Source organism: Geotrypetes seraphini, chromosome 2, assembly GCF_902459505.1.
Source record: "Geotrypetes seraphini chromosome 2, aGeoSer1.1, whole genome shotgun sequence".
Taxonomy (NCBI): domain Eukaryota; kingdom Metazoa; phylum Chordata; class Amphibia; order Gymnophiona; family Dermophiidae; genus Geotrypetes; species Geotrypetes seraphini.
The window spans coordinates 68,910,418-68,934,865 of NC_047085.1; the positions used below are offsets into that span (position 1 = coordinate 68,910,418).

The following is a 24,448-nucleotide window of genomic DNA, read 5'->3' on the forward strand; positions in this document are numbered from 1 at the left end:
CAATATAAAATTTAAAATGGAGTCCAGTACTTTTAATGACATAACATTACTTACATGGAACAATAGAATGGTGGGGAGAAATACAATTTAAAAGAAAGAGAGAACAATTAAGGATAATAACATAGGGAAAGGGAAAAGATAAATTTTGTATAGGAAATGAATTTTTATATTGAAAATGAGCTAGAAAAGTTCCATAGATCAATTAATAGTCATATGCATCTTTAAATAAAAAGCTTTTAAGGCCAACCTTGAATTTATCTAAATTCTATTCAGATCTTGAATATGATGGTAACAAATTCCATATTGTTGGGGCTATCATTGCAAAAGAAGAAACCCTACGGATCCTAATAATTTTTAGGGATGGGACATGAAGAAAATGCTGTGAAGCGGATCTTAATGTTCTCAGAGGATCGTGTGGAATCAAATATTTATGGATAAAAGTGAGTTACTTGGTTTTTATGGTTTTGAAGGTGATTAAAGCAATTTTGTAAGTGATACAGTGATAGATAGGTAGCCAGTGAACACTTTTTAACAAGGGAGTAACGTGATCAAATGTTTTTTTATTGGTAATAATTTTTATTGCCGTATTTTGGATTAATTGTAGACATCAGATGTCTTTTTGACAGACTCCTTTAAGCAGAGAATTGCAGTAGTCATCTTTGGAAATTATGAGTGAATGTATTAAAATATTAAGGGACTGAGCATCAAGAATGTTGGCTATGGATTTAATCATTCTGAGTTTCCAGAAACAGTTCTTTACAACTGCACTGATTTGAAAATGGTAAGATAACTGAATTCATTCTTTATTAGCAAAATGCAGAAAGTTGCTAGATTTTTTGTATTGTTTCGAAGTCGTTGGATGAAGGTTGTGTTCCACCGTCACTAAAAAAGACTATAGTGCGCCTTTATTAAAGACCCGTATGTCGGGAAACAAATTGGAACATTTTCAGCCTATTTCTTTCTTAGGTTTCCTGGCTAAGGTCCTTGAGAAAATTGTTTTACAGCAGCTACAAGTCTTTTTGGATAGGTTTGATATTTTGGATGGTCAGCCATTTGCATTTCGTCTGAAACACTCTACGGAGCTTCTTCTTTCTGCATTTGACACTATACGGAGTGGGTTTGATCACGGGGCATCTTATTTTACGGTGTTCTTGGATGTCTCCGCGGCTTTTGATACGATCAATCATCAAATCTTATTAGCAAGATTACAATCGCTGGGAATTTCAGGGAAGGTTCTGTTGTGGTTTAAATTTTTCTTGGAAGTCATTCTTTTTGTATTGAGGCTAATAGGAAAAGGTCTGATTGGTCTTCCTTGCTGTTCAGGGTCCCTCAGGGCTCCGCACTTTCAGTGGTTCTGTTCAATATTTTACCTGCTTCCATTGTGCAAGGCATTGTGTTCATTAGGAGTTAGTTTTCATCTTTATGCGGATGATATTCAATTCCCGATTCCTGTTGGAAAATCACAGGATGAAGCAGTTTCATATCTGAATGATTGTTTTGCTGTCATTCGGGACTAGATGATGCAAAACCATTTAAAATTGAATGTAGCAACAACAGAAGTACTATTTTTGGCGCATGGAAAGAATCTGGCTTAGTGTCCAGCCGAAATATCTTTAGCAGGTGAGGTTGTTGAGGTACGCCAGCAATGTAGGTATTTGGGAGTTGTGCTTGATTCAGCTTTATCATTTAAGGCTCATATTAAGGCAGTGATTACCGGTGTGTTTTTCAAACTGCGGTTGTTAAGGAGGCTGCGTGATTATCTATCGGATGACAATTTTTGTACAGTCTTCACGTTATTGATCACCACACTGCTTGATTAGTGCAACTCTATTTATCTAGGATAGCCCAAATGTGTTTTGCGTGCTTTGCAGTTGGTACAGAACGCTGCAGCCTGCCTCATTGCTCATGTTTCTCATGTTTCTAAATTTGATCATATCATCTCTCTATTACGCACGCTTCATTAGCTGTCCATTGGAATGTGGGTGGAATTTAAAATTCTGTGTCTGATGTTTAAGGTACTTCAAAGTAACTATCCATCAGGTGTTCGTCCACTTTTCCGATTGCATTCCCTTCTCGTGAGTTACGATCTGCTAATGGCTTGAGATTGAAAATTCCATCTTTAGCAGCTGTGAAACTTACTGACAATTGCATATCTATGCTGTCTGCACAGGGTCCGGTTTTATGGAATGCCTTATTGGGTTCAGTGCATCAATTGACCATGCTTTGTCATTTTAGAAAAGAAGTAAAAACGGTGTTATTTGAACACGCTTTTGGTATTATCTGTGAATATGCATGAAATTCTGTTTTTTGAGTTAGTTTTTGATTGTATTAGCATTGAATTGTTCATTGAACATATATTTTGTAATTGTTCAATGATGCCTTAATATTTTAGGAGGTTTTATGACATTTTTGATATGTTTTGTTGTTGTATTTTGTCATTTGTGATTTGTTTATTTTGTGTTTATTGTTCCTCGCCTAGACTTGTAGATAGGAGGGTTATAAATATATATATATTTTTTTTCCAATTCTTTATTCATTTTAAAATCAAACAACAAGTGCACATAAATATATCATACATTGATTCCAATATAGCACTTAAAATCTAACACATAAAATCTAATAGACCATTAATGATAAAAACCCTACCCTCCCACCCTTCATCAGTTATTCTATATAAAATATATTACACTATTATTATAAACATAATTATAAAATTTCCTCCCTAAATCCTCCCTCCCCCTGAGTGTGCATATAATAAATCTAAAAAAGGAAGAAAAATGATGCCTATTCATTACAATACTTTTCCAATGGCCCCCAAATCTTTACGAAGTTATTATAATTCCCTTTTTGCAACGCTATTGCTCTTTCCATCTTAAAAATATGGCATAACGAATTCCACCAGAATGTGTAATTAAGATTATTGTAATTTTTCCAGTTATTGGTAATATGTTGAATGGTAACCTCTGTCATAATTAATAAAAGTTTATTGTTGTGTGATGATATTTGACTCTTTTTTCTCATAACCATTCCAAATAAAACCATATCATAAGAAAACGCAACATGGTTTTCCAATAGAGAATTTACTTGAGTTCAAATTGAATTCCAAAATAACTTAATACAGGGACAGTAATAAAGTAGATGATCCAATGTCCCTGGTTCCAGATTACAGTGCCAACTCAGGTTGTCAGCAGTAGGCAAGTGACACATCGATTGCACCAAGAGGCCTCCCAAATAGGTAAGTTTATCCATACATTGGCTGAATACTATTGTATTCCAGATCAATTTTGGCTCTATTTTCACAATACTATTGCCCTCCTGTACTTAAATGGATACATTCTGACTACATATCATTTTGCATGGTCAAAATATATGTTCACACCCCATGCTAACAGCATAAGTGCTTTTGCATATTAACTAGTTTATTTAAACGTAATACATACCCTATCTTCTTGAACTTTAGGTCAAGGTTCATTCAATCTAAGACTATTACTACCTGTTAATGTGAAATTTGTGTAAATAGAAAATCCATTCAAGATGTAAACGGATGGTATACAGAAATTTGAAGTTAATATCCTATAACTCTATAATAACTCTATAACAAGGGGCTCACAGGTAGGCACCACCTCTACTGGGAGACTATTCCACACATCTACCACCCTTTGTGTAAAAAAGTATTTCCTTAGATTACTCTTGAGTCTATCACCTCTTAACTTCATCCCATGGTCTCTCACTCTAGAATTTCCTTTTAATTGAAAGACTCACCTCATGCCTATTTATGCCACATAAGTATTTAAATGTCTCTATCATATCTCCCCTCTCCCACCTTTTCTCCAAAGTATACCTATTGAGATCTTTGAGTCTGTTCCCGTACACCTTATGTCAAAAAACACAGATCACTTTAGTAGCCTTCCTCTGGACCTTTTCCATCCTGTTTATATCTTTTTGAAGGTGCAGTCTCCAGAATTGTACACAATATTCTAAATTAGGTCTCACCACAGTCTTATACATGGGCATCAATACCTCCTTCTTCCTACTGGCCATTCTTCTCCCTATGCACCCAAGCATCCTCCTACACTGTACTGTTCCCTTGAGTTTTTGTAGTCTAAATCCCTGCTCAATTTCTTATGGTTCCCAACTATCTATCTCCAAATTTCCAAGCCACCATTCTTCGACCCTACCCAATCCCCAAGTCCTCACTAACAATCCTACTCAAGCCCCGAGTCCCACCTATATTCTGATCTCCCATCCAATGCCAGTTTCCGCCTGTTTGAGTTTCCAGTATCCGCCCTTCTGTTTTCTCCTTTTTCCCAGCATTCACTACCATTGCCTTTTATTACATACCTCTTCCTCTTTCCTCCAGCATCTACCCATTCACTATCTTTTCCAATGTTCATTGATCCTGCTTTTCCTCCTCCTTTTCCCAGCACCCATTCCTCTCTACCTCCCCCTGCATATGTCCTTGTTCTGACCCAAAGATGTTTGTCCTTATCTCCCCTCTCACTCCCCTTGAATCTACTAACTTCAGCCTCTTTCTCTAAGTCCCAGTTCCAACTGCAGTACCTACCTGCCCTCTTCCAGTCTCAGATCCCCCAGTTCCTTCACTTTTACTGCTCTGCATATTCTATAGTCAGTGCAGGTCTAAAATGCAAGAAAATGTACCATATATACTCGAATATAGGATGAGATTTTGGGGCCAAAAAAATGGGGAGCCTCGTCCTATATTCGGGTCATCCCCTAGTCTCCTGTCCTTGCCGACACTAATAATTACCACCCTCCCTCTCTAGCATATCTTTTCCCTGGTGGTCCAGCATGTATCCCGCGCTCAACACCTCCTACCGATTTTGAAGCTAGTAGCCAGCGGCGCACCCGGGCCAGCATGCAGGAGTGAGCTTTTCGTGCTACCGGCCGGCCCTGCACCGCTCCTTGATATGCTGCTGCAAAAGCTGCAAGAACTGCGAGGCCCACGAGAACTGGTGGCAGCCTATCAAGGAGCAGTGCAGGGCCGGCTGGGAGCAGTGCAGGGCCGGCTGGGAGCATGAAAGTTCACTCCTGTGTGCTGGCCCGGGTGCGCCATTGGCTACTAGCTTTGAAATTGGCAGGAAGGGTTCAGTGCGGGATACACACTGGACCACCAGGGAAAAGGTACGTGAGGGAGGGAGGGTGGTAATTGTTAGTGTCGGCTGGGACAGGAGATGGGAGGGATCTCTCCTGTCCCGGCCTACCACTAAGTGGTTTCAGTTAAGGGGAAGGGTTAATCTGCTGGCTGGGTTAGATGGCAGAGGGGAGTACGGGACAATCAAGCCATTGTGGCATCACTGATGAGGTTGGCTCTTTTAAGTGGGAAGAGGGTACAGGGTAGGAAGATGGGACTGGGTGCAGAACCTGGCAGGGAGTGGGGGATAGGGTATAGAGCCTGGTAGGGAGGGGGGACAGTGTTCAAAGCCTGGCAGGGAAGGGTGCTTGGTTCAGAGCAGGGCAGGGAGGGAAGGTGGCTGGGTGCAGAACTTGGCAGGGAGGGGGGATGATTGCAGAACGTGGCAGGGGAGGGTATGACAGAGGGGACACTGGGTGCAGATCCTGGCAGAGCATGTCACTTGAATATTAAGCCCCCGTCTTATATTCGAGTCAACCATTTTTCCACCCCTTTTGGGGGGAAATGGGCGTCTCGACTTATATTCAAGTACATATGGTATTTCCTGTAACAGAAGTATTTCCTGTAACAGAAGTATTTCCTGTAACAGAAGTATTTCCTGTAACAGAAGGCGTTTATTCTTACATTTCAAACTTCCCACAGTTCAGATGGCAGCATCAACTATGATATGGCAGAGTATCAGGAGTGAAGGAGCAAGCTCATGTCAGTATGGCAAGCTGGTGAGACAAGCTTTTGACACCCTTAAGGTTCAGTACTCTGAACCAGTGCCTCACCGATTTTAGGGTTTGGGGTTTTTGTGTTGTTTTTTTTTATTTCAGGGGTACTTGATATACCCACCTACATGCATGTCTAGGTGGTTTACAAATAAATAATGACAATAGAAACAATTTTAAAAACACAGAAGGAAATCCAATAAATGATGAGATCAGACTAGCAGAGTGAACCAGAGGGGAAGGTTAGAAAAAGAGAAGTAAAATTAATCATAGGAGAGCTTAAATAATTATGTTGTGATCTGCCCAGAATAGAAATTTTGAAAATAAATAAATGTATGTATGTTTTGAATAGCTTCAGAGAGGAGGCAAGTTGGATGTGATCTGGTATGGAGTTCCGTATGTAAAGACCAATGTATCCAAAAGCAGTTGTGCTGGTGAAATTCAAACAAATATGACAAGGTTGTGATACCATTAGCTGAGAAACTTGCAATAAACATAGTGAAGCGAGCAGGTGTGTTTGGAGTGATTAATGTAGAGCAGGGGTGTCAAACTCAATCACATAAGGGGTCAAAATCTAAAACATAGGCTAAGTTGCGGGCCAAATTTTTTATTAAGAAGCTTAGAGGTCCTTTTATTAAGGTATACTAAATGTGCACCTTAATAAAAGGACCCCTTAGTATTAGAAGTATAGGGTTACAATCTCTCCAACCCCACGCCGGCTCTGTGATGTAAACAAAATAAATAAAAAAGACTTGCCCTCTCTCTTTTAGGTCCTAGTTCATGCCTGATGTCTAACACCAGCTCTGGCAGGCTGCACATTTCAAATCTGACATATTGTAATCACAAAACAGAAAATAAAATTATTTTTTCTACGTTTTGTTGTCTGGTCATTATTCAAATCATGTTGTGGTCCCAGGCTCTGGTTGTCTTCTGATAACTCGCTTGTCAGGGTCTCCTTCTTTATTTTTCCCCTGTTTCCCTTCCCTCCTCCAGAGGTCTGGCATCTTTCCTTTTGGCCCGAGATTGGACCTCTGTTCCTTCCCTCCCTCCATCCAGGCTTCCCGGTGTCACATTAAAGCAGCCTGCAGAGGATTGACAGTCAGCTGTAGCGATCCTAGCAGGCTGCCGTCGGCCTCCACAGCACGTTCCTTCTGCCGTGGTCTTGCCCCTCCTCTGACGTTTGGGACCACGGCAGAGGGAATGTGCTGCTGAAGCAATGGTAGCCTGCTAGGATCGCTACAGCCGACCAGCAATCCTCTGCAGGCTGCTTTAATGTGAGACCGGGAAACTGGGATGGAGGGAGGGAAGGAACGGCAGGCCAAATCGTGGGCCAAATTTAATTACCCTGCAGGCCAAATTTAGCCTGTGGGCCTGAGTTTGACACCCCTGATGTAGAGAGATAGGTGCTCACAGCAGTTGGCTCTTGTAACCATAACTGACCATAACAGGCAGCCAATATTCATCAATTAGCAAAGGGGTTACATGATCAAATTTCTGGGAGTTACACAGAAGCTTCCCTGCCATGGATTGTATCAGTTGGACTCTCTTAGGAGTTCTGAGAGGGAAGCTAGCAAAAGGGGACTTACATTAGTCAATCTTTGAGATGACCAAAGTCAGGACGAGAGTATATATAACAGGAAAAGAAAGAAATGGTCAAACAAAGCAAATTTGAAGCAGTGCATAAGGAGAAACTGATGAGAGAATTCATTTGCAAAATGAAGGTGAGGTTAGTGTCAAATTTAAATCCCAAGATCCGGATTGTATCATGGAAAATGACTAGTAGATCATTGAGAAGCAATCGAGAAAGAGTAGGAGAGTGGGAATTTGGGAAGCATATTTCCTCATATTCTGTGATGTTTAGGAATATGTGATATGTAAATAACCATGAAAGTGGCCGTCAGTAGTAGTGGATGAGTAAAAATTCAGAACTGAAGATAACTGCAACACCTCCACTTCAGCTTGCAAAACAGCAGTGATAAGCATGGAAAAACTGCAGTGGGGTGGCTGACATGGTTTTACTCAAAATCCAAAAACTGTCATGGCACAATTTGGTTACAAAAAACGCTAAACTTTGGTTAAACTCTTATCTTGATACTGGAAGATACTCTGTGCAAAATTGTTTCTCTAATTTAAGATTCTTACAATGATGATACAATTAATGATCTTTTATTTTTTTGTGGTGCTCAGAAAGTTTATTAATGCCACTGTGTAATGCTATATTGTTATTGCTACAGATTAAAGTTATTCTTCAAAATAAGTATAGTTCTAGCCCTCTTGCACAATATGTTTGCTCTAGACAGTATTGTCTCTCAAGTTTGGAATTTTATATTAAAGTAACTTGAAAATATTTTAAGCCTTTAATTTATGGATTTTTGTGTTTTATCTTTTTGTCCAGCTTGGGGTTTTTTTTTTCCCCATATGAGCCACAGTATAAGCCTATAAGTAGATCAGTTCCAGCTTTTACTTTGTTACTTAGGCCACCATTTCATTTATTTATTTAATTTGTTTTCTATCCCAATCTCCCCAAAGAGCTCAAAATGGATTACAGGTTAGCATACATAATATATAATTAATGTTCTTGTTGCTTTTTTGTGACAGGGTGATGTTCCTGTCACTGATCAGCAGAGGGAGCCTAAGCAGTGAAGAATGTGAAGCTAATCTGCATAAGAGTTAAAAATGCACCTGGGAGCTGTCTCCTCACCCTGTATGGAAAAGGGTGCTGAAAAGAACAGCTCCAGAATAGAGAAGCTGGGAAGAGCAGAAGCTCCAGGAGCCAGGTGACACTCAAGGGGAGGAAAGCTGGACTCTGACCTAACCCTTGTTAGACTTGTCTGCTCAGTAGGAGCTTGAGATAACCAGGGGGGTACCCCAGGCTTGATGACCAGCAGGGGGCTGGTGGATGTGAGAGAGACCAGGTGAGTGAGGAACAGGAGAGTCCTCAAAGAGAGCAGCTGAGGAGCTGGAAGAAATCCCTGGAAGAATCCTCAGAGAGAGAGCGACTGGCTGGGAAGGAGAATTCAGCATGTGCATCTTGGAGAATATGACTGAGGGACTGGAAGAGTCCTCAGTGCAAAGCGTCCAGTATAAAATGACTAAGTGACTGTGAGGGGGCCTGGAAGAAGGAGCAGCTGGAGGGTCTGGTATAGCAAGGAGTCCAGGGAGGGGGCTCAGGCATGATGACCAGTGGTAGGATTAGTGAAGTGTCCAGGATTCATGGGGACCCAAGAGGTCGGGGAGTATAGGGACTAGCAGTGGCCCCACAAGAACATCCTGAAGAGTCAAGGTCCTAGGCTGAGGGGGTCTGGCAAGCGGCCAGTGGAGGAACCATCAGGATCAGTAGTGACCAGCAAAGGGACCGGTAAATGGTACTGGTAGTGGCCAGAGGATCTCAGGGAAGCAGCCTGGCAGACCCAGGAGAAAGTTGGGTAAAGGTGACTGGTGAGCAACCAGCGGAGGAACCGGCAGGGCTGGTGGCGACTGGTGGAGAGACCGGCAATAGTACTGGACACTACCAGAAGACCCGGAGGGCCAATGAAGGGTCAGGAGAGGACCAAAAGACTATGGAGTCCAGGGAGGAACCAGGGAAGATCTGGAGAGCAAGTGAAGGTCAGGAAGGACCCAGAGATGACGAGGAGGGTCTGGACAAACCTGGTTGGGAGTTTTAAGAATGTGTGAATAAAGTGTTGAAGTGTTTAACCATGTTTGTGTTTGTTCCAACAGCACCTGGGGACAGATGTGTGATGGGTTTTGATTGCTCGGCCCATTCACACTTTTGAACTAAATTTTTCTTTAGGAATGGAATATCGCCTATATGTAGATGACATCTTGTTCTTTTTTCCTATGAGGAATATTAAGGAAGCAGAGACAAATTTGAACAGATATATGTATGAGATAATAATGTGGATGGGCTAGTATGGTTTACAGTTGAATGTGGAAAAAACTGAAGTTATGGCTGTGGGAGAAATTGGGTCTGCACATAGCCCTAATTCAGTTTTTAATTATGGGTACACAGTTATTGGTGAAATGTTAGTTCTTGGTGTATGGTTGGATTCTCAACTTTCTATGAAGAAGCATATTGCTAAAGTAGCTCAGGGAGGATATGAACAACTACATATTCTTCTTAGATTGAAACCAATGCTTCTGCCTGTAGATTTTCTTTCTGTTGTTCATGCACTACTGTTGACTAGGCTTGATTATTGCAATTTACTCTATCTTGGATTGACAAAGTATGTAAACCTTACAGCTTCTAATTAATTCAGCAGCTAAATTAATAGGGGTATGGGTGTGGGGGGAGGGGGACTTATATTATAATATGAACCAATACTAAGAAAACATGTGTGTAATAATAACAGAGTTTGAGATTACAATGGTCAAACATAACATGAATATCAAAATTGCAACATGATGATTTTTAATTACACAAATTAAAAATGAAATAAATCTTTCAGAAGGAATATTCATCTAAAGCTAAAAATGTACTACTATATTAGAACAGCTAATCTCCAGTGAAGTTTGTGTGAACATACCTGTTACAGTTTTAGTTTTGACAGGACTGCTGGCATACTCAGAGGCCTGATTTGACTGCTGTTTTGCCAAAGGTGTACTTCCAACTGACATGTCATCCTCCTTTTTTTGATTTAGTGGCACAACAAGGGGACTGGCTCCTAAAGGCTGCTGAAGGAAAAAAAGAAAATGCATTATTCCGCTGTGATTAATTCAGAGGTAGTAATACTCTGGTATATAAAGCATGTATTACTTCATCATTAAATGTGTCAATAAAAAGTTTATTAAACACAAACAAAAGCTTCAATCATTTTTTAAATCAAGTTTCAAGTTTATTAAAATTTGATTAATTGCTTTACATAAAATTCTAAGTGATTTACAATTAAAATAGGGAGATACAAGTAATCGTGTAAGACATGACAAAATACAGATATTCCAACTGACTAACTAGACGAATAGGAAAAAGGGAGAACTACAATTTTTAAACGAGAGAAACGTGAAAGGGTAGAATGAGAGGAGGGGGCAAAATCATAATAAAAGTAGAAGAAAAAAATAAAATTATAAAAAATAAATTTTAGAGCTTATAAACAAACTTCCCAAAAATTTTAATATCTCATCTTTCCCATCTTAGGAGCCACAGTGGTAAGCTAAAACCTAGACTTTCCAGAAAGCATGTCTACATAGTGATATTTATATTTTTGGACACAGCAGTTTATTCCCTGTGGTAATGTGCATGAGCAGCAGGTTTGGATTTCTCATAAATGGGTAGGAGTAACCAAAAGACCTTTTTTATTATTAACATAACTTGTATTAGGACAGCAGCATCAATATTAATTTGTAAATAAACAGAAAACAGTCCCATTAGGGCTCACCCAAAACATAGTTCAATTCTTTCTTCCGTATCCAAGCACAGTCCCATAAAGACTTGCCTTCAGTCTTGCTCATCCTCTTGACTCAGGACCTCCCTCCTGGAAGCCTCTATATTTGGGGCCTCTCTGTTCTGTCCTATCAGAGGGTATTTACTTCCTGCTCTCTCAACATCCTCTTCCTCTATGCTGCATCTTTCGAGGAAAGCATCATATAAGAAAGCTAAGAAGCACAAACTTTCTTCCTCTTCTAGGCATGGCACAGTGTCGGCACAGATGTCTTCCTCCATACCATGGACCACTCACCATCGCTGCAGATCATGTCTCCTCCCAGGCCAATCGAGGACTCCCATGCACAGATAACATGCACCACAGACTGCTTCCATGCCGAATTGCCGATGTTTCTTCCAGTGCAGATGTCAACTCTCCAGGAGAAGATCCAGGCTATGCTCAAACAAGAGTTTTCAGAGCTACTGCAGATGTAATCTACACAGGCTCTAAAGGCATCCTTGCCTGCCTCAGCCCAAAGATACATCAAGGTGTTGATTGAGAACGAGGATGAGGTCACACACCTCTGCTCAACGTTGAGCATCAGGGTCAGCATGGGCCCATTCACCACATGTGTCATTATTGGTAGAAGAGTTATCTCTTGGGCCACAGCATTGATCCCTGCCTTGATGCTCCTCAAGGCACAGTCAATGAACTTCTCAATATACTCTCCTAAATTTGCCTAGGAGGGAGTAGTTTGAGAAGTCTGACTCAGGTAACTCAAACCACTCTGATGAGAATCTGCCATAATGTCTGCAGAAGAATTTCATGGCATACCTTCTGATCCTTCCCTTCCTCAAAGATAAAAGCCTCCCCTAGAGAGCATACCTTTTACTGGCTTTATAAGGTAAATGGATCAAACTCTTCCCATTAAAATGGAGACAGAGGTAGAACTTCGTTCAGAGCTTTTTGAGCTTCTTGACTATGAATCACCACCAACTGACTGTATAAAGGTACCTTTACATAGAGTCATGAGAGATACTCTATTTAAGAACTAGGGAGACGCCTCTATCAGTCAAGATAGCTCCTAAAAAAATGACACAATATGATTGAAGTCTACAAAATCCTGAGTGGGAGTAGAAGGGGTACAAGTGGATCGATTTTTCACTCCGTCAAAAATTATAAAGACTAGGGGACACTCTATGAAGTTACAGGGAAATACTTTTTAAAACCAATAGGAGGAAATATTTTTTCACTCAGAGAATAGTTAAGCTCTAGAACACATTGCCAGAGGTTGTGGTAAGAGCAGATAGCATAGCTGGTTTTAAGAAGGGTTTGGACAATTTCCTGGAGGAAAAGTCCACAGTCTGTTATAGAGAAAGACATGGGGCATGCCACTGCTTGTCTTGGATCAGTAGCAGGGAATGTTGCTATTCTTTGGATTTTGTCCAGGTACTAGTGACCTGGACCTGAATTGAGAACGGGCTACTGGGCTTGATGGACCTTTGGTCCGACCCAGTAAGGCTATTCTTATGTTCTTATGTTCCATTGTGCTATGTGATCACAAGACTATGTGGTGTTATGTTATATGTGATCTTATATCTGGCTAAATCCTCCAAAGTGTTGTTTGAGGCAGGCTACAGACAGCATTTAAGTTACATAAAAGATACATACAGTGTAAGAAAAAATTAGGTTATATTCCTAACAAAGATTTCTGAAACAGCAGATTACAAAACAGTATTTTTGCTATAAACAAGTAAACATACAATGCAAAATCAGGGTTAAAACTAAGCCCTTAAGAACTTCTGAAAAAGTCTTGTTTTCAAGTTATTTAACAACAGATCATACTTAGATATAATATGAATCTTTATAGGAAGTAAGATTCCAAATATTTGCTGTCTGATAGTTAAATGATTTGCTTTGAATCATCTTATATTTTATGCATTTTAGAGATGGAAAGAATAAAATCAAATGAACAGTGTTATGATATTCAGCAGATCTCCTTAATAATTCAGCAAATCTGGGGAAATAAATGAATATGTTTCTTTGTAATCAGTGATTTATTGAATATAAAGAGTAATTAAACCTAAATTGCGAGACAGAAAAAAGTATTGGGTATGATGACATGTAAGTATAATGAAGCTCCATGCAGAAAAATGATGAACTAAAGCCCAGAACTTGCTCAGTAAACAGTCTTTAAAGAACTATTGCATCCATGATGCCAAATATGTCTGAATATGTATCAAAATTGTCAAAGCAAGTATAAAATACAGGGCAGTATTAAACACATTAATGCTGATCTGGACATTGAGGCAGCTATTTTATTTTTCCTCATTGAAACAGAGCTGGATCCTGCTATAGATGATGTCCAGTAGAATTTTGTCAGTCTTCTGGCAAATACTGCTGGCTGTGAGACAATATAGATGAAAGATCAGTGTTGAATGGAGTGGAAAACGATAGTCAAGATGTTGGTATTCAGCTACAAACTAACAAAGAAATTGCAATTTCAGTAACAGTAAATGATAAGAGCACAGCAGCTGTACCAGATTTTCAGAAAGCTTTTGATAAAGTTCCTCACGAGAGGCTCCTTTGAAAATTAAAGACTCATGGGATAGGTGGCAAAGTTCAGTTGTGGATTAGGAATTGGTTATCGGATAGAAAACAGAGGGTAGGGTTAAATGGTCATTTTTCTCAATGGAGGAGAGTAAACAGTGGAGTGCCGCAGGGGTCTGTACTGGGACCAGTGCTATTTAACTTATTTATAAATGATCTGGAAATTGGAACGACGAGTGAGGTGATTAAATTTGCAGATTACACTAAACTGTTCAAAGTTATTAAAATGCATGCAGATTGTGAAAAATTGGAAGACTGGGCATCCAAATGGCAGATGAAATTTAATGTAGACAAATGCAAAGTGATGCACATTGGGAAGAATAACCTTTGCACTTCCTGCCTGGTCCCGCGCCGCTCTGTGATTGGCTGCAGTCAGTTCTCGTAACAAAGGTGACAAAGGGAACGGAAGGGGAGAGAAATGCTGCACCTGAATGTGAAGAGGGAGAGAGAGAGAAGACGACCAGGGAAAGGAGAGGAGATGAAAGTGAGATGGCAGACCAAGGGGAAGGAAAGGAACGAGGGAAAGGCTATGTCAGGGCTTGGGGGAAGGGGAGGGAAGGAAGACACAGATGCCAGACCAGGGAGAAAGGAGGGAGGGAAAGGAAACAGAGAAGATATCCCTGAAGCCGACCTTGCCACTTTGCCGAGCCAGCAGCTTCATTCTCCCCCCATCAGCAACTCTGCACAGGAATAGGCCATGGCGCGTGCGGCGACTCACATGCTGCATGTGGCCGGTTCACAAGCCTTCCCCCAATGTCAATCCTGATGTAGGAGAGAAGGTTCTGGACCAGGCAAGCAGAGATTGGTACGCTTACTGCAAGTTGAGAAACACTGGTAGTCCCAGTAGTTTGTCTGGGTTTTAGAAAGCCCCGACCTCCCATCTGCATCTTGAGGGCCTCTGAGCATGTACAGATGGCGTCACACACACCCGCACATGCTCGGAGACCCTCCAGACAAAGCCCATAGGTCAGAAAACAAAGATGACTTTGCATGGGCAGGGCTAGAGGCAGAATTGGGCAGGGCTAGAGGTGGAATGGGGCAGGGTTGGAGGCAGAATGGGGCAGGGCTAGAGGCAGAACGGGACGGGGCCATGTGTCCGGGTTTCTCCAGACAAAGATCTAGTAACCCTATTCCTGCCTAATCCAGTACCGGATGCAAAATAGTGCCCCTAGTGGCAGTCCCTCCTCCTTTTTTTCCCTTCTATCCCAACAATCAAATAAAACCAGACTTTAAGCTGGCAAAATATGTTTTAAGACTACATAAAAGGAAAATGCTTTAAAATACAGGATAGCTTCATTTTAGAGTCTATTTGAATCAGAATTCAGGCTGAACTAAAATTCAGATACTGTACTTATTTCAATGCCCAAAAGATCTTACACAGTATATTTTTAGCACCAGTGTCATAAAAGTTGATGTTATTACACCTAAGAGTTGATGTTATTATAACACTATTAACGCTCCTCAGCAAACTCTGGAAAATCCATGACTAAGGGAAAATGTTATTTATTTTCTTATAATGCATTCACTTTATTCAGTGCCCATAACCAACAAAAGAGATTGAGGGGCATATGGTATCCTTGGCTACAGTCCTTTATGCAATACTATCTCAATGGTTTATCTTATACTCAGACTTTACATCCCTGAAATTGTTTGGAACTGATAGAACATGAAGGAAAAAATGTTCCCCTTGTATAACTGTTTCAGTGTAAACTCAGGTCAAGTAAAAAAAAAAAAAAATCCCTCTCACAGAGCATATGCTGGAAGACTACGATAATCTCATTTTTTGTATTGCCCATAAGTAAGAATGTTATTACAATAATTTTGATAAGATAATATAGATAACGTTGAAATAAATCAATTTACTAAGGAAATATCATTTTTAACAAAGCGCAAAATTATTAAATAATATTGTAAAAAGTTTCAAAAATAATCCTTGTGTTATGCAAGAGCTAGCTAGTCTTAGTGGCTAGCTGATTCAAACTCATTCAGCTGACAGAGTACCACTAGTGCATTAAACACAGGGGAAGTGCTTATTCCCATGAGATTTTTGACACTTGGATAGGAATACAAAAGGGTGTTTCCTTGAATTCATTAGTTTAAAACAGTTCTCAGTAGACCACAACTGAAACAGGACAAAAGGATAGGGTTGCAGGGTGAGGGTGGTTAATGAGACTGTTTTTGTATAATTGTGTGTGTTTTATTGTGATCTGCCTCAGATAGAAACAGAATATAAATGTGTTACCATTAAACCATTAAAAAAGGAAAGAAAGGTTGAAGTGAAAAATGCTTTAACCTTTTCCTGAATGATAATAAAGCCTCCATCAATCTAGCCTAAGTAAAAAGGGGATTATTTTTTAAGGAGGGCACCCAGCTAAAGCACAATTTTGAACCTATTTTATGATGATAGTAGGTGCTTACTTGTCTTTCTAAAATACTAGAGAAAGTGGAGGCATGGATCTCATCTGCACCAGTCTAAGGGCTCCTTTTACAAAGGTGCGCTAGAGCCTTAATGTGCGCAATGTGACCTGTTTGGGCCGCCGCAGAAAGTCAATGTAGAACCAACCTATTCATGCCAAAAATCCTGTCATGGACAATCACCGATAAGTAAAGTTATAGTCCATAAGCTTTAAGAAATTTTTTTTTAAAGTCTTACGTTGGGATTTAAACTCAACCAGTGAGTGTTCCAAATAAAAGTCAATAGGAATAGTATTCCAAAGGTGATGTAAACATCTACACTAACTCATATGTAAACTATGAGCCATATTCTTAGCACAATTCTGTAAAATACTTCTGAGGTTATAAAATCACATGTAGCACCTGTCTGTGTGACTAACATTTAGGCACAAACATTTCTGCTAATGAAAACCAGACTTACATACTTGCGCCTAAGTTGTGTGTGCATTGGGCATATTCTAAATAACACCTTACATGAAATTAAATCCACCAAATCTAAAGCAATGTTGGTTACAGGTAATGGCCTATCGCTTTTAGTAGCATTAGAACTTATGCGCAAATCCCTTCCATTAGAACAGTGTATCGCAAACTGTGTGCCGCGGCACACCAGAGTGTACCTCCTGAGATTTCTGGTGTGCCGCGACACACTGGCGAGGAGGAGAGTCATCCTTGCTGGCTGTCTGCCTACAGGACATGCCTCTCGCAGCGAGAGGCACGTCCTGTAGGAAATCAGCCAGTATGGACGACTCTCTTCCTGGCTGGTGTCTCTCCTCTCCCTGTACCTCCCAGATCCCTGTAACGGCGGGGTCATGGCAAGACATGCCTCCGCGCATGCGTGGATGTTGATGCGTTGATGTCACGCACGCGCATGACATCATTGCATTGACTTCCGGGAGCCTTCTGGCCGGGGCACTGCATTTAGTGTGCCGCCGGCCGGAATAGTTTGCAGGACACTGCATTACAGGCTACACTTTTTGGGGAGTGTCCAAAACTTCTTTAAACTAGCTACACTATCCGCAGTGGCATACCAAGGGGGGGGAGGTCCGCCCCGGGTGCCAAGCCCTGAGGGGGTGCTCCCGGTCCGGTCCGGTCCGGTCTCCCCCCCTGCGCCGGGTGTCGTGTTTGGAAACAGCCTGCAGCTGACGTCAGAGGTGGGGTGGGACCGCGGCGGAGGAAACAGCTGAAGCAAGCAAAGATGGCTGGCATCGCGCGATCTTCCTGCAGGCTGTTTCCCCAGGGAAATGAAGCGTGGAGGCCGGGGGAATGAGCAGTGCTTGGTGGTGGTGGTGGGGCCGAGCGGTCCTTCGAGGTAGTGGGGGGGGGGAGCAGCAGGTCTTCAGCGTGGGGCGGGAAGGCAGACCTTGTTAAGGGGGGGAGACAGGCCTTCAAGGGGGACAGGCAGGCCTTCGGGGGGGGGGGGGGTGACAGGCCGTCGGGGGGGTGCAGGCCTTCAAGGGGGGGACAGGCAGGCAGGCCTTCAAGGGGGGTGTAGGCCTTCGGGGGGGTGCAGGCCTTCAAGGGGGGGGGACAGGCCTTCAGGGGGGGGCAAGCCTTCAAGGGGAACAGGCAGGCAGGCCTTCAAGGGGGTACAGGCCTTCGAGGGGGGGACCGGCCTTCGAGGGGAGTGTAGGCCTTTCGGGGGGAGTGCAGGCCTTCAAGGGGGGGGGGGGACAGGCCTTCAGGGGGGACAGGCCTTCAAGGGGAACAGGCAGGCAGGCCTTCAAGGGGGGGACAGGCCTTCGGGGGGCAGGCCTTCAGGGGGGGCAGGCCTTCAGGGGTGGGATGCAGACCTTTAAGGGGAGGACAGGCCTTCAGGGGAGAGGGGGCCCTGGTGCAGAAGTACACGGAGGGAAGGGGGAGGGGTTCAAAGAGACGTGCATATGCCAGACTTTGGGTGGGAAGAAATAATGGGTCTGAAAATAGAGGAGAGAGAGAGAGATGATGGATATGGGTTTTAGGGAGAGAAGGAACAGAAAGGGAGAGAAGTTGGACACAAGGGATGGTGTGAAGGGGGGGGGATAGAGATACTGGTTAGGAGGGTAGTTGGGAAAAGAAAGGGAGAGATGGTGGACCCTGGGGTGGTGGGGAAGAAGGGAGAGCTGCTGGATGAAAGGGTAGTTAAGAAAAGGTGGATCTGTGGAGGGAGACAAAAAAAGGAAAGATGCCAGACATCCGGGGGAGAGAAGGGAAACGGAAGGGGAGGACAGAGATGGCAGATGGATGGTTAGCACGGAGAAAGAAGAAAGAAGGAGACCCTGGCAAGCAAGTTATCAGAAGGCAACCAGAGCCTTGGACCAACAAGATTTGAAAAATAACCAGACAACAAAAAGGTAGAAAAACTAATTTTATTTTCTGTTTTGTGATTACAATATGTCAGATTTGAAATGTGTATCCTGCCAGAGCTGGTGTTAGACCGCAAACGTGAGCTAGGATTTAACAGAGAGAGGAAAAGTCCTTTTTGTTTCTTTATTTTATTTACACCACAGCGCCAGTGTGGTTAGGAGCAGCCAAAGGGGGGTGAAAAAGCTATAAAATAAACCCACCAGGATGTTTGAAAAAAACACCCAATTGGGCAGGAAAATCGAATCGATAAACCAATTCAATAGGCTGAATCGAATCAAAATTTTTTTTCCTGAATCTGGCAGCACTAGTTTGTGCTACTATCTTAGACTTTAGGACCTGGGATTGGGGAGAGATGGCATCCTCAGTACTTTATAATGCAAGTGAAATGAGGATTTGGTCAGATTTTTGAAGGGTCTGCACTCTGCAGAAGAAAAATATTGTATAGGCCGGGGACATGAGACAGCAGGAAATGGGAACTTTTCTTCCTTCTATTTTTGTGAATGGAAAGGCTGAAAATGTCAGAGAGTTCAGTTAAAATATGTGCTTTATAAGAAAATATAATAATGTGTTTTATAAAGTTTATAGCATTGCTGGCCTACCTAGTGAGGTGTTCCTAGTGGTGGTGGTGGCAGCGTGTCAATGTGTTGAGAGGAAGACGTGATCTGTGAAATTCTGCTGAGTAAATTCTGGGCCCATTTCCACCCCCCAGTTAGTCCACTCCACTCCACTCAACTGGTTCACACACTGAGTGGGTCTTTGGGTATTGTTCCTGGGTAGTTATTTTGGGATCTCTTCCAGTGGTTTGTCAGCATCTCCTTCTGGTCCAAGGAAGGAAACTTTATAAACCTTAGCACTGACCTACAGAATATGTTTGTAACAGTGCTGCTTGTGTGGCATGTAGTGATCGAAAGAAAAAAACAGACCTTTGCACATTTTTGCACTATATGGTGGGTGTATGAGGAGATTCACATTTCCTGCACAGCTAAGTCCATGTGAAGTTACCTTGTGCTGTATTTGACATCTAGCAAAGTCTCTGTTTGGAAGGAAAGATCTAAGCTTAAAAATGAAGTGGCCAGAAGTTATGGTAAAAGCAGATAGTGTAGCTGGTTTTAAGAAAGGTTTGGACAAATTCCTGGAGGAAAAGTCCATAGTCTGTTATTAAGACATGGGGGAAACATCTGCTTGCCCTGGATCGGTAACATGGAATGTTGCGACTCTTTGGGTTTTGACCAGGTACTAGTGACCTGGATTGGCTTCCATGAGAATGGGTTACTGGGCATGATGGACCATTGGTCTGACCCAGTTAGGCTATTCTTATGTTATGTTCTCATCTGTAGGGGCCTTTGTTTTCACTTCTTATTTTAATGTATTTTTTTTCTGAGAACTTATCAGTGTTTTTTATAATGGGAACAAAAATGGAAGAGAATTAATGTGTGTGGAATGGGGGGGTAACTAATTTCTTCAGCTAAATAATTCAATCCACCTCAAGCAGACATAGGAGAACTCACGCACCATTCACACACCCTCCAACCAAAAATGTCAAAAGAAAAAAACAATTCGACAACCTCCTAGCCATTCGAGCTGCAACACTCGACCCCCAACTCTACAACCTATTGACCTCGACCACAAACTACAAAACCTTCAAAAAATAAATAAAAACCTTTCTATTCAAAAAACACATAAATCCGAACTAACACAATCAGAACTGTCCCAAGCATCACCTGCAACTACTCCATATGTACTTCTGATGTCATGACAATTCAGACATAATTTATGTTATGTTTGGATTAATGGTTACATATATGAGGTTCGATAAAAGAAAATTTTCACTGCCTGTTTCTATTATGACCATTTATTCAGTTTCATGGTTATTACAAAAAATATTTTTTTACATGGGGGGGGGGTGTCAAAAAATTATGGGCCCCGGGGGCTACATACCCTAGGTACGCCACTGACTATCTGCTCTTACCACAACCTCTTGCAATGCGTTCCAGAGCTTAACCATTCTCTGAGTGAAAAAATATTTCCTTCTATTGGTTTTAAAAGCATTTCCCTGTAACTTCATCGAGTGTCCCCTAGTCTCTGTCATTTTTGACAGAGTGAAAAATCGATCCACTTCTACCCATTCTACTCCACTCAGGATTTTGTAGTCTTCAAATCATATCTCCCCTCAGCCGTCTCTTTTCCAAGCTAAAGAGCTTAACCTTTTTAGTCTTTCCCTTTTAGTCCATCCCCTTTATCATCTTTGTTACTCTTCTTTGAACCTTTTTTAGCACCACTATACCTTTCTTGAGATAAGGAGACCAGAACTGAACGTAATACTCCAGATGAGGTCTCACCATGGAGTGATACAGGAGCATTATAACATTCTTAGTCTTGTTAACCATCCCTTTTTAAATAATTCCTAGCATCATGTTTGCTTTTTTGGCCGCAGTCGCACATTGTCTCTGTAATCTAGAGAACCCAAGTGTCGTTGGCCAGTTCCCAGGTCAGGGCGCCTGCGGAGAATTAGTCAATATGTTCAAAAAATCCAGAATCTTAAAAAAAGATCTTGTCCCACATGATGTACTCCGAGTCTTGCCAGAAAGAGCAGGGAGAATCAGATCTTCTTTGCCGCAAGGGCAGAGCAGATTGGTACAAATTTCATTCTGGCAGATGTTACATTCACTGAATAACACGAAAAGAAAATCCAACGGAATCTGTAGTAAACAAACAGCACGCAAAAACCAAAACAAAAACTGCAGACCATGTGCAAGATGTAGGCACTGTTTATTACAATATTAATGGTAAATATACCACCTTATTACCAACCAATGGACCCAACACGGTCCGTGTTTCGGACAACACCTTGCTCAGGGGTCCGTGGTGGATAAGGTATATACAAACCGCATTGACCAAATCAAACAAATGCCGTTCCGGCTCCAAAGTGCTGCACTCTAGGCCAACAATGTCCAAATTTTGGGGGCTTCTTCCACCCAATCATACAATTTCTGAAGCTTAAATAGGATCTGTTTAAACAGGTCGTTAATTGGTAACTGACAGAATTCCTGAGGAGGTTCTTGAAAATATAAAATATCCAGAAATGCAGAAGATGATACATCAGCCTCCATTGTGACTGATAAGTCTTTGCAGAGTCAATTAATGTAAGCAGTAAATGCAAGTCCATCAATGATGAACTGTTGGTGAAAAGTGTGGAGTCAAAAAATTCAGGTTCAGAGAAAGAAACCTCATACTGTGAGTCGGTGGAATCAGAAAAACCCCCTTGAAAAGGATGTTTACAAGAAGCCCTGCGACGCTTCCAGTACTGGTCCAATGAAGAGTCTGAAGTGTCCCGATGAAGAGCTTTCTTTTGTTTCAAAACATATGATCGTTTTGATTTGGAATGATCCAGTGAAGAAGGGGGTCATACAATGTGCCATAGCTAATCGATGCCTTGAAGGTGAACATTAAGATGACGTAGAAGTGGTAAAGGTATCATGCCTGGAGAGATATCGGTGCCGGAAGAAAAAGGAATGATACCTTAGAAGAGATCCTTGATGCTGCAATGGATCAGTAGTAGCGGTACCAAGGGGCCTCAAGGTGTCATGTTCCGAAGGGCCCGGTACAGAGGGAGTTGATTGCAGAAGATGCATACAATGCGATTTAAAAACAGTGGCAATCTCCCTGTGGAAGAAGTCATTGAGCTTCTGCCAGAAGGAATGTACCAGTACCGATGATTCAGCAGGCCAGTTGGCGTCACAGATTGTCTCAGTACGGGTGACTTTAAAGGAGATGCACATTGTATAGGAGAGACAACTAGAGGATCCGCAGAATGATGACATCGTCTTATGGCCTGCATCAAGGAACTTGATACCATCGAGGTCAGTGATCGCTGCGAGCAGCATGCACCGGCACTGAAGGCTCACTAGCTGGTACCTTGCAGAAGGATGTCTCGAAGAGGATGACCTCGACGAGGCTGCACATCTAGAGGGGGAGACATCCTGCGATGTAGAACAGTGGTGTCGATAAGCGGCCTGTATCAAGATACTCGATGCTGTAGAGACCTTCGACACTTGTGACTTCTTTGATGAAGAGATGAAGGAGGTATCGTCTATGGCTCCGGTAGGCAGGAGGTGACTTCTTTGATGCCAATATCAATACAGGAGGTATTGTCAATGGCTCCGGTCTATGCTCGAGCCAAACAGCTTCTTCTGCTGAATCCGACAGGCCTTAATGGAGCACTTTTTCAGTGTAGAACACTGAATACAAGACTCTGGTGGTCAGGACCTAAACATTAGATACACCAATTATGAGGATCGGTGATCGAAATGGGTCGTTGACACCAGCAGCAATTTTTAAAACCCTGCCACAGGCTTGAAAATGAGGAAAATCTTTTTGGCGAAATTAAACTCAATGTTTGAAAGAAGCAAAACTTGCCGAGGCAAAGAAAAAAGAAACAACTGAAGAGCTGAAGCCCCGAGACTCAGAACAAAATAAAAGTAGTTGTTCTTTTTTTTGAGGGGGGGAGAAATAAAGTAAAAAAAAACTCAAAGAAAACAAATTAAATAAGGCAGTCGCAAAGTTTCTTAAAACTTAAAGTGATAGCTCACTTTCATACTGTCCGTACCGGGCTCCATGGATGACTTCACCCATATGTGAGATTATGCTGCCTGCTTGTCCTGGGATAAATATAGTTACATATACAAGTAGATCATCGTTGGTTCTTTGTTTTGTCCCAGGAGTTGCGTTAAGACAGTTTAGAAATTGGCTTTTCAGTTCAATCCCTGCTGACAACAGAGAATGCTACAAGCTATAAAGTGGCCTAGTGTTTCTTTAATCTGCTATTGCTATCATTGGTGCCTCTCCTGGTGACACAGTTCACATCAAAATCAGCTCTCTGATATATTCTACCTTTGCAGATTTCTATCTACATTGGGAGAGATGCTGGTGACAGGAAAAATGGTTTAAAGAATTTCTCCTTTAATGTTACCTAATAGATTCTCATGCTATCAGCTGGTATTGGATGGCTGAGTTTGGAGATTGTGGGGTGGGTCCTTCAGTGATTTCCCCACTCCTGGAAAATAACCTGGTATTTGAGTACAGCACCTATTTTGCTAGAAGGAATCCACAGAGAATATGAAAGTGCAAGGAGGCACTATCTAATATAATAAAACGCTAGGCCGCGCATGCGCACTCCCATCGCGTGCGTCCGTTTTCCATGTGGCTGTCGGCCCGTGCTGTTTTTTGCTCTGCCCTGCTCCTTGCCTGAAGTCCTCTCTCCTCCCCCGAGGCGGATGTCGGACGCAGCAGCTGTCGGTCCGTGCTTTTTGCTCTGCCCTGCTCCTTGCCTGAAGTCCTCTCTCCTCCCCCTGCCATATTGCATTTTTTAGTTGAAAGACGCAGCGGTGGCTCCTCTCATGATCCCCGCCTGCGTCGGACTTATGACACAGGTGCGGATCATGAGAGGAACCACCGCCGCGTCTTTCAACTAAAAACAAAACAAAACAGCAAGGCGAGCGGCCAGACCGAAGCTCAAGACCGCAGGAAGGGAAGGGAAGAGGGGGCCGACAAATAAGAGGACTCCTGCCGAACAGAGCAGCCAGATCGCAGCAGGCCAGAACGCAGGGGAGGGGCCGAACGGAGCAGGCAAGATCGCGGTAAGAGAAGGGAAGGGGTGGGGGAAATGCTGCAACTACGCTGAATGTGTTTCATTGGGGATTTTGGAGGGTGCACCAGAAGAATGAGAGGTGAGCAGAGAAAGCATAATATTCATCATATGGATGGGAGAGATGGCAGAAAAAGATGAAAGTATTCTACTGGTGTGTTTTGGGACGGGG

At 42.2% G+C, this 24,448-nt stretch overlaps 1 protein-coding gene across 8 annotated transcripts in view; it reads right to left on the bottom strand.

The window, feature by feature from the left end:
- Positions 1–24,448, bottom strand: part of VPS13B (vacuolar protein sorting 13 homolog B) — a 1,237,203-nt gene that overhangs the window by 750,366 nt on the left and 462,389 nt on the right. For 6 of the 8 annotated variants that reach the window (XM_033933145.1, XM_033933154.1, XM_033933146.1 and 3 more), the window contains one exon: positions 10,392–10,539. In XM_033933145.1, coding sequence (XP_033789036.1) covers positions 10,392–10,539 — 148 coding nt within the window. The remainder of the gene's footprint in view (positions 1–10,391; positions 10,540–24,448) is intronic. The other 2 variants (XM_033933150.1, XM_033933148.1) reach the window with 1 other exon arrangement.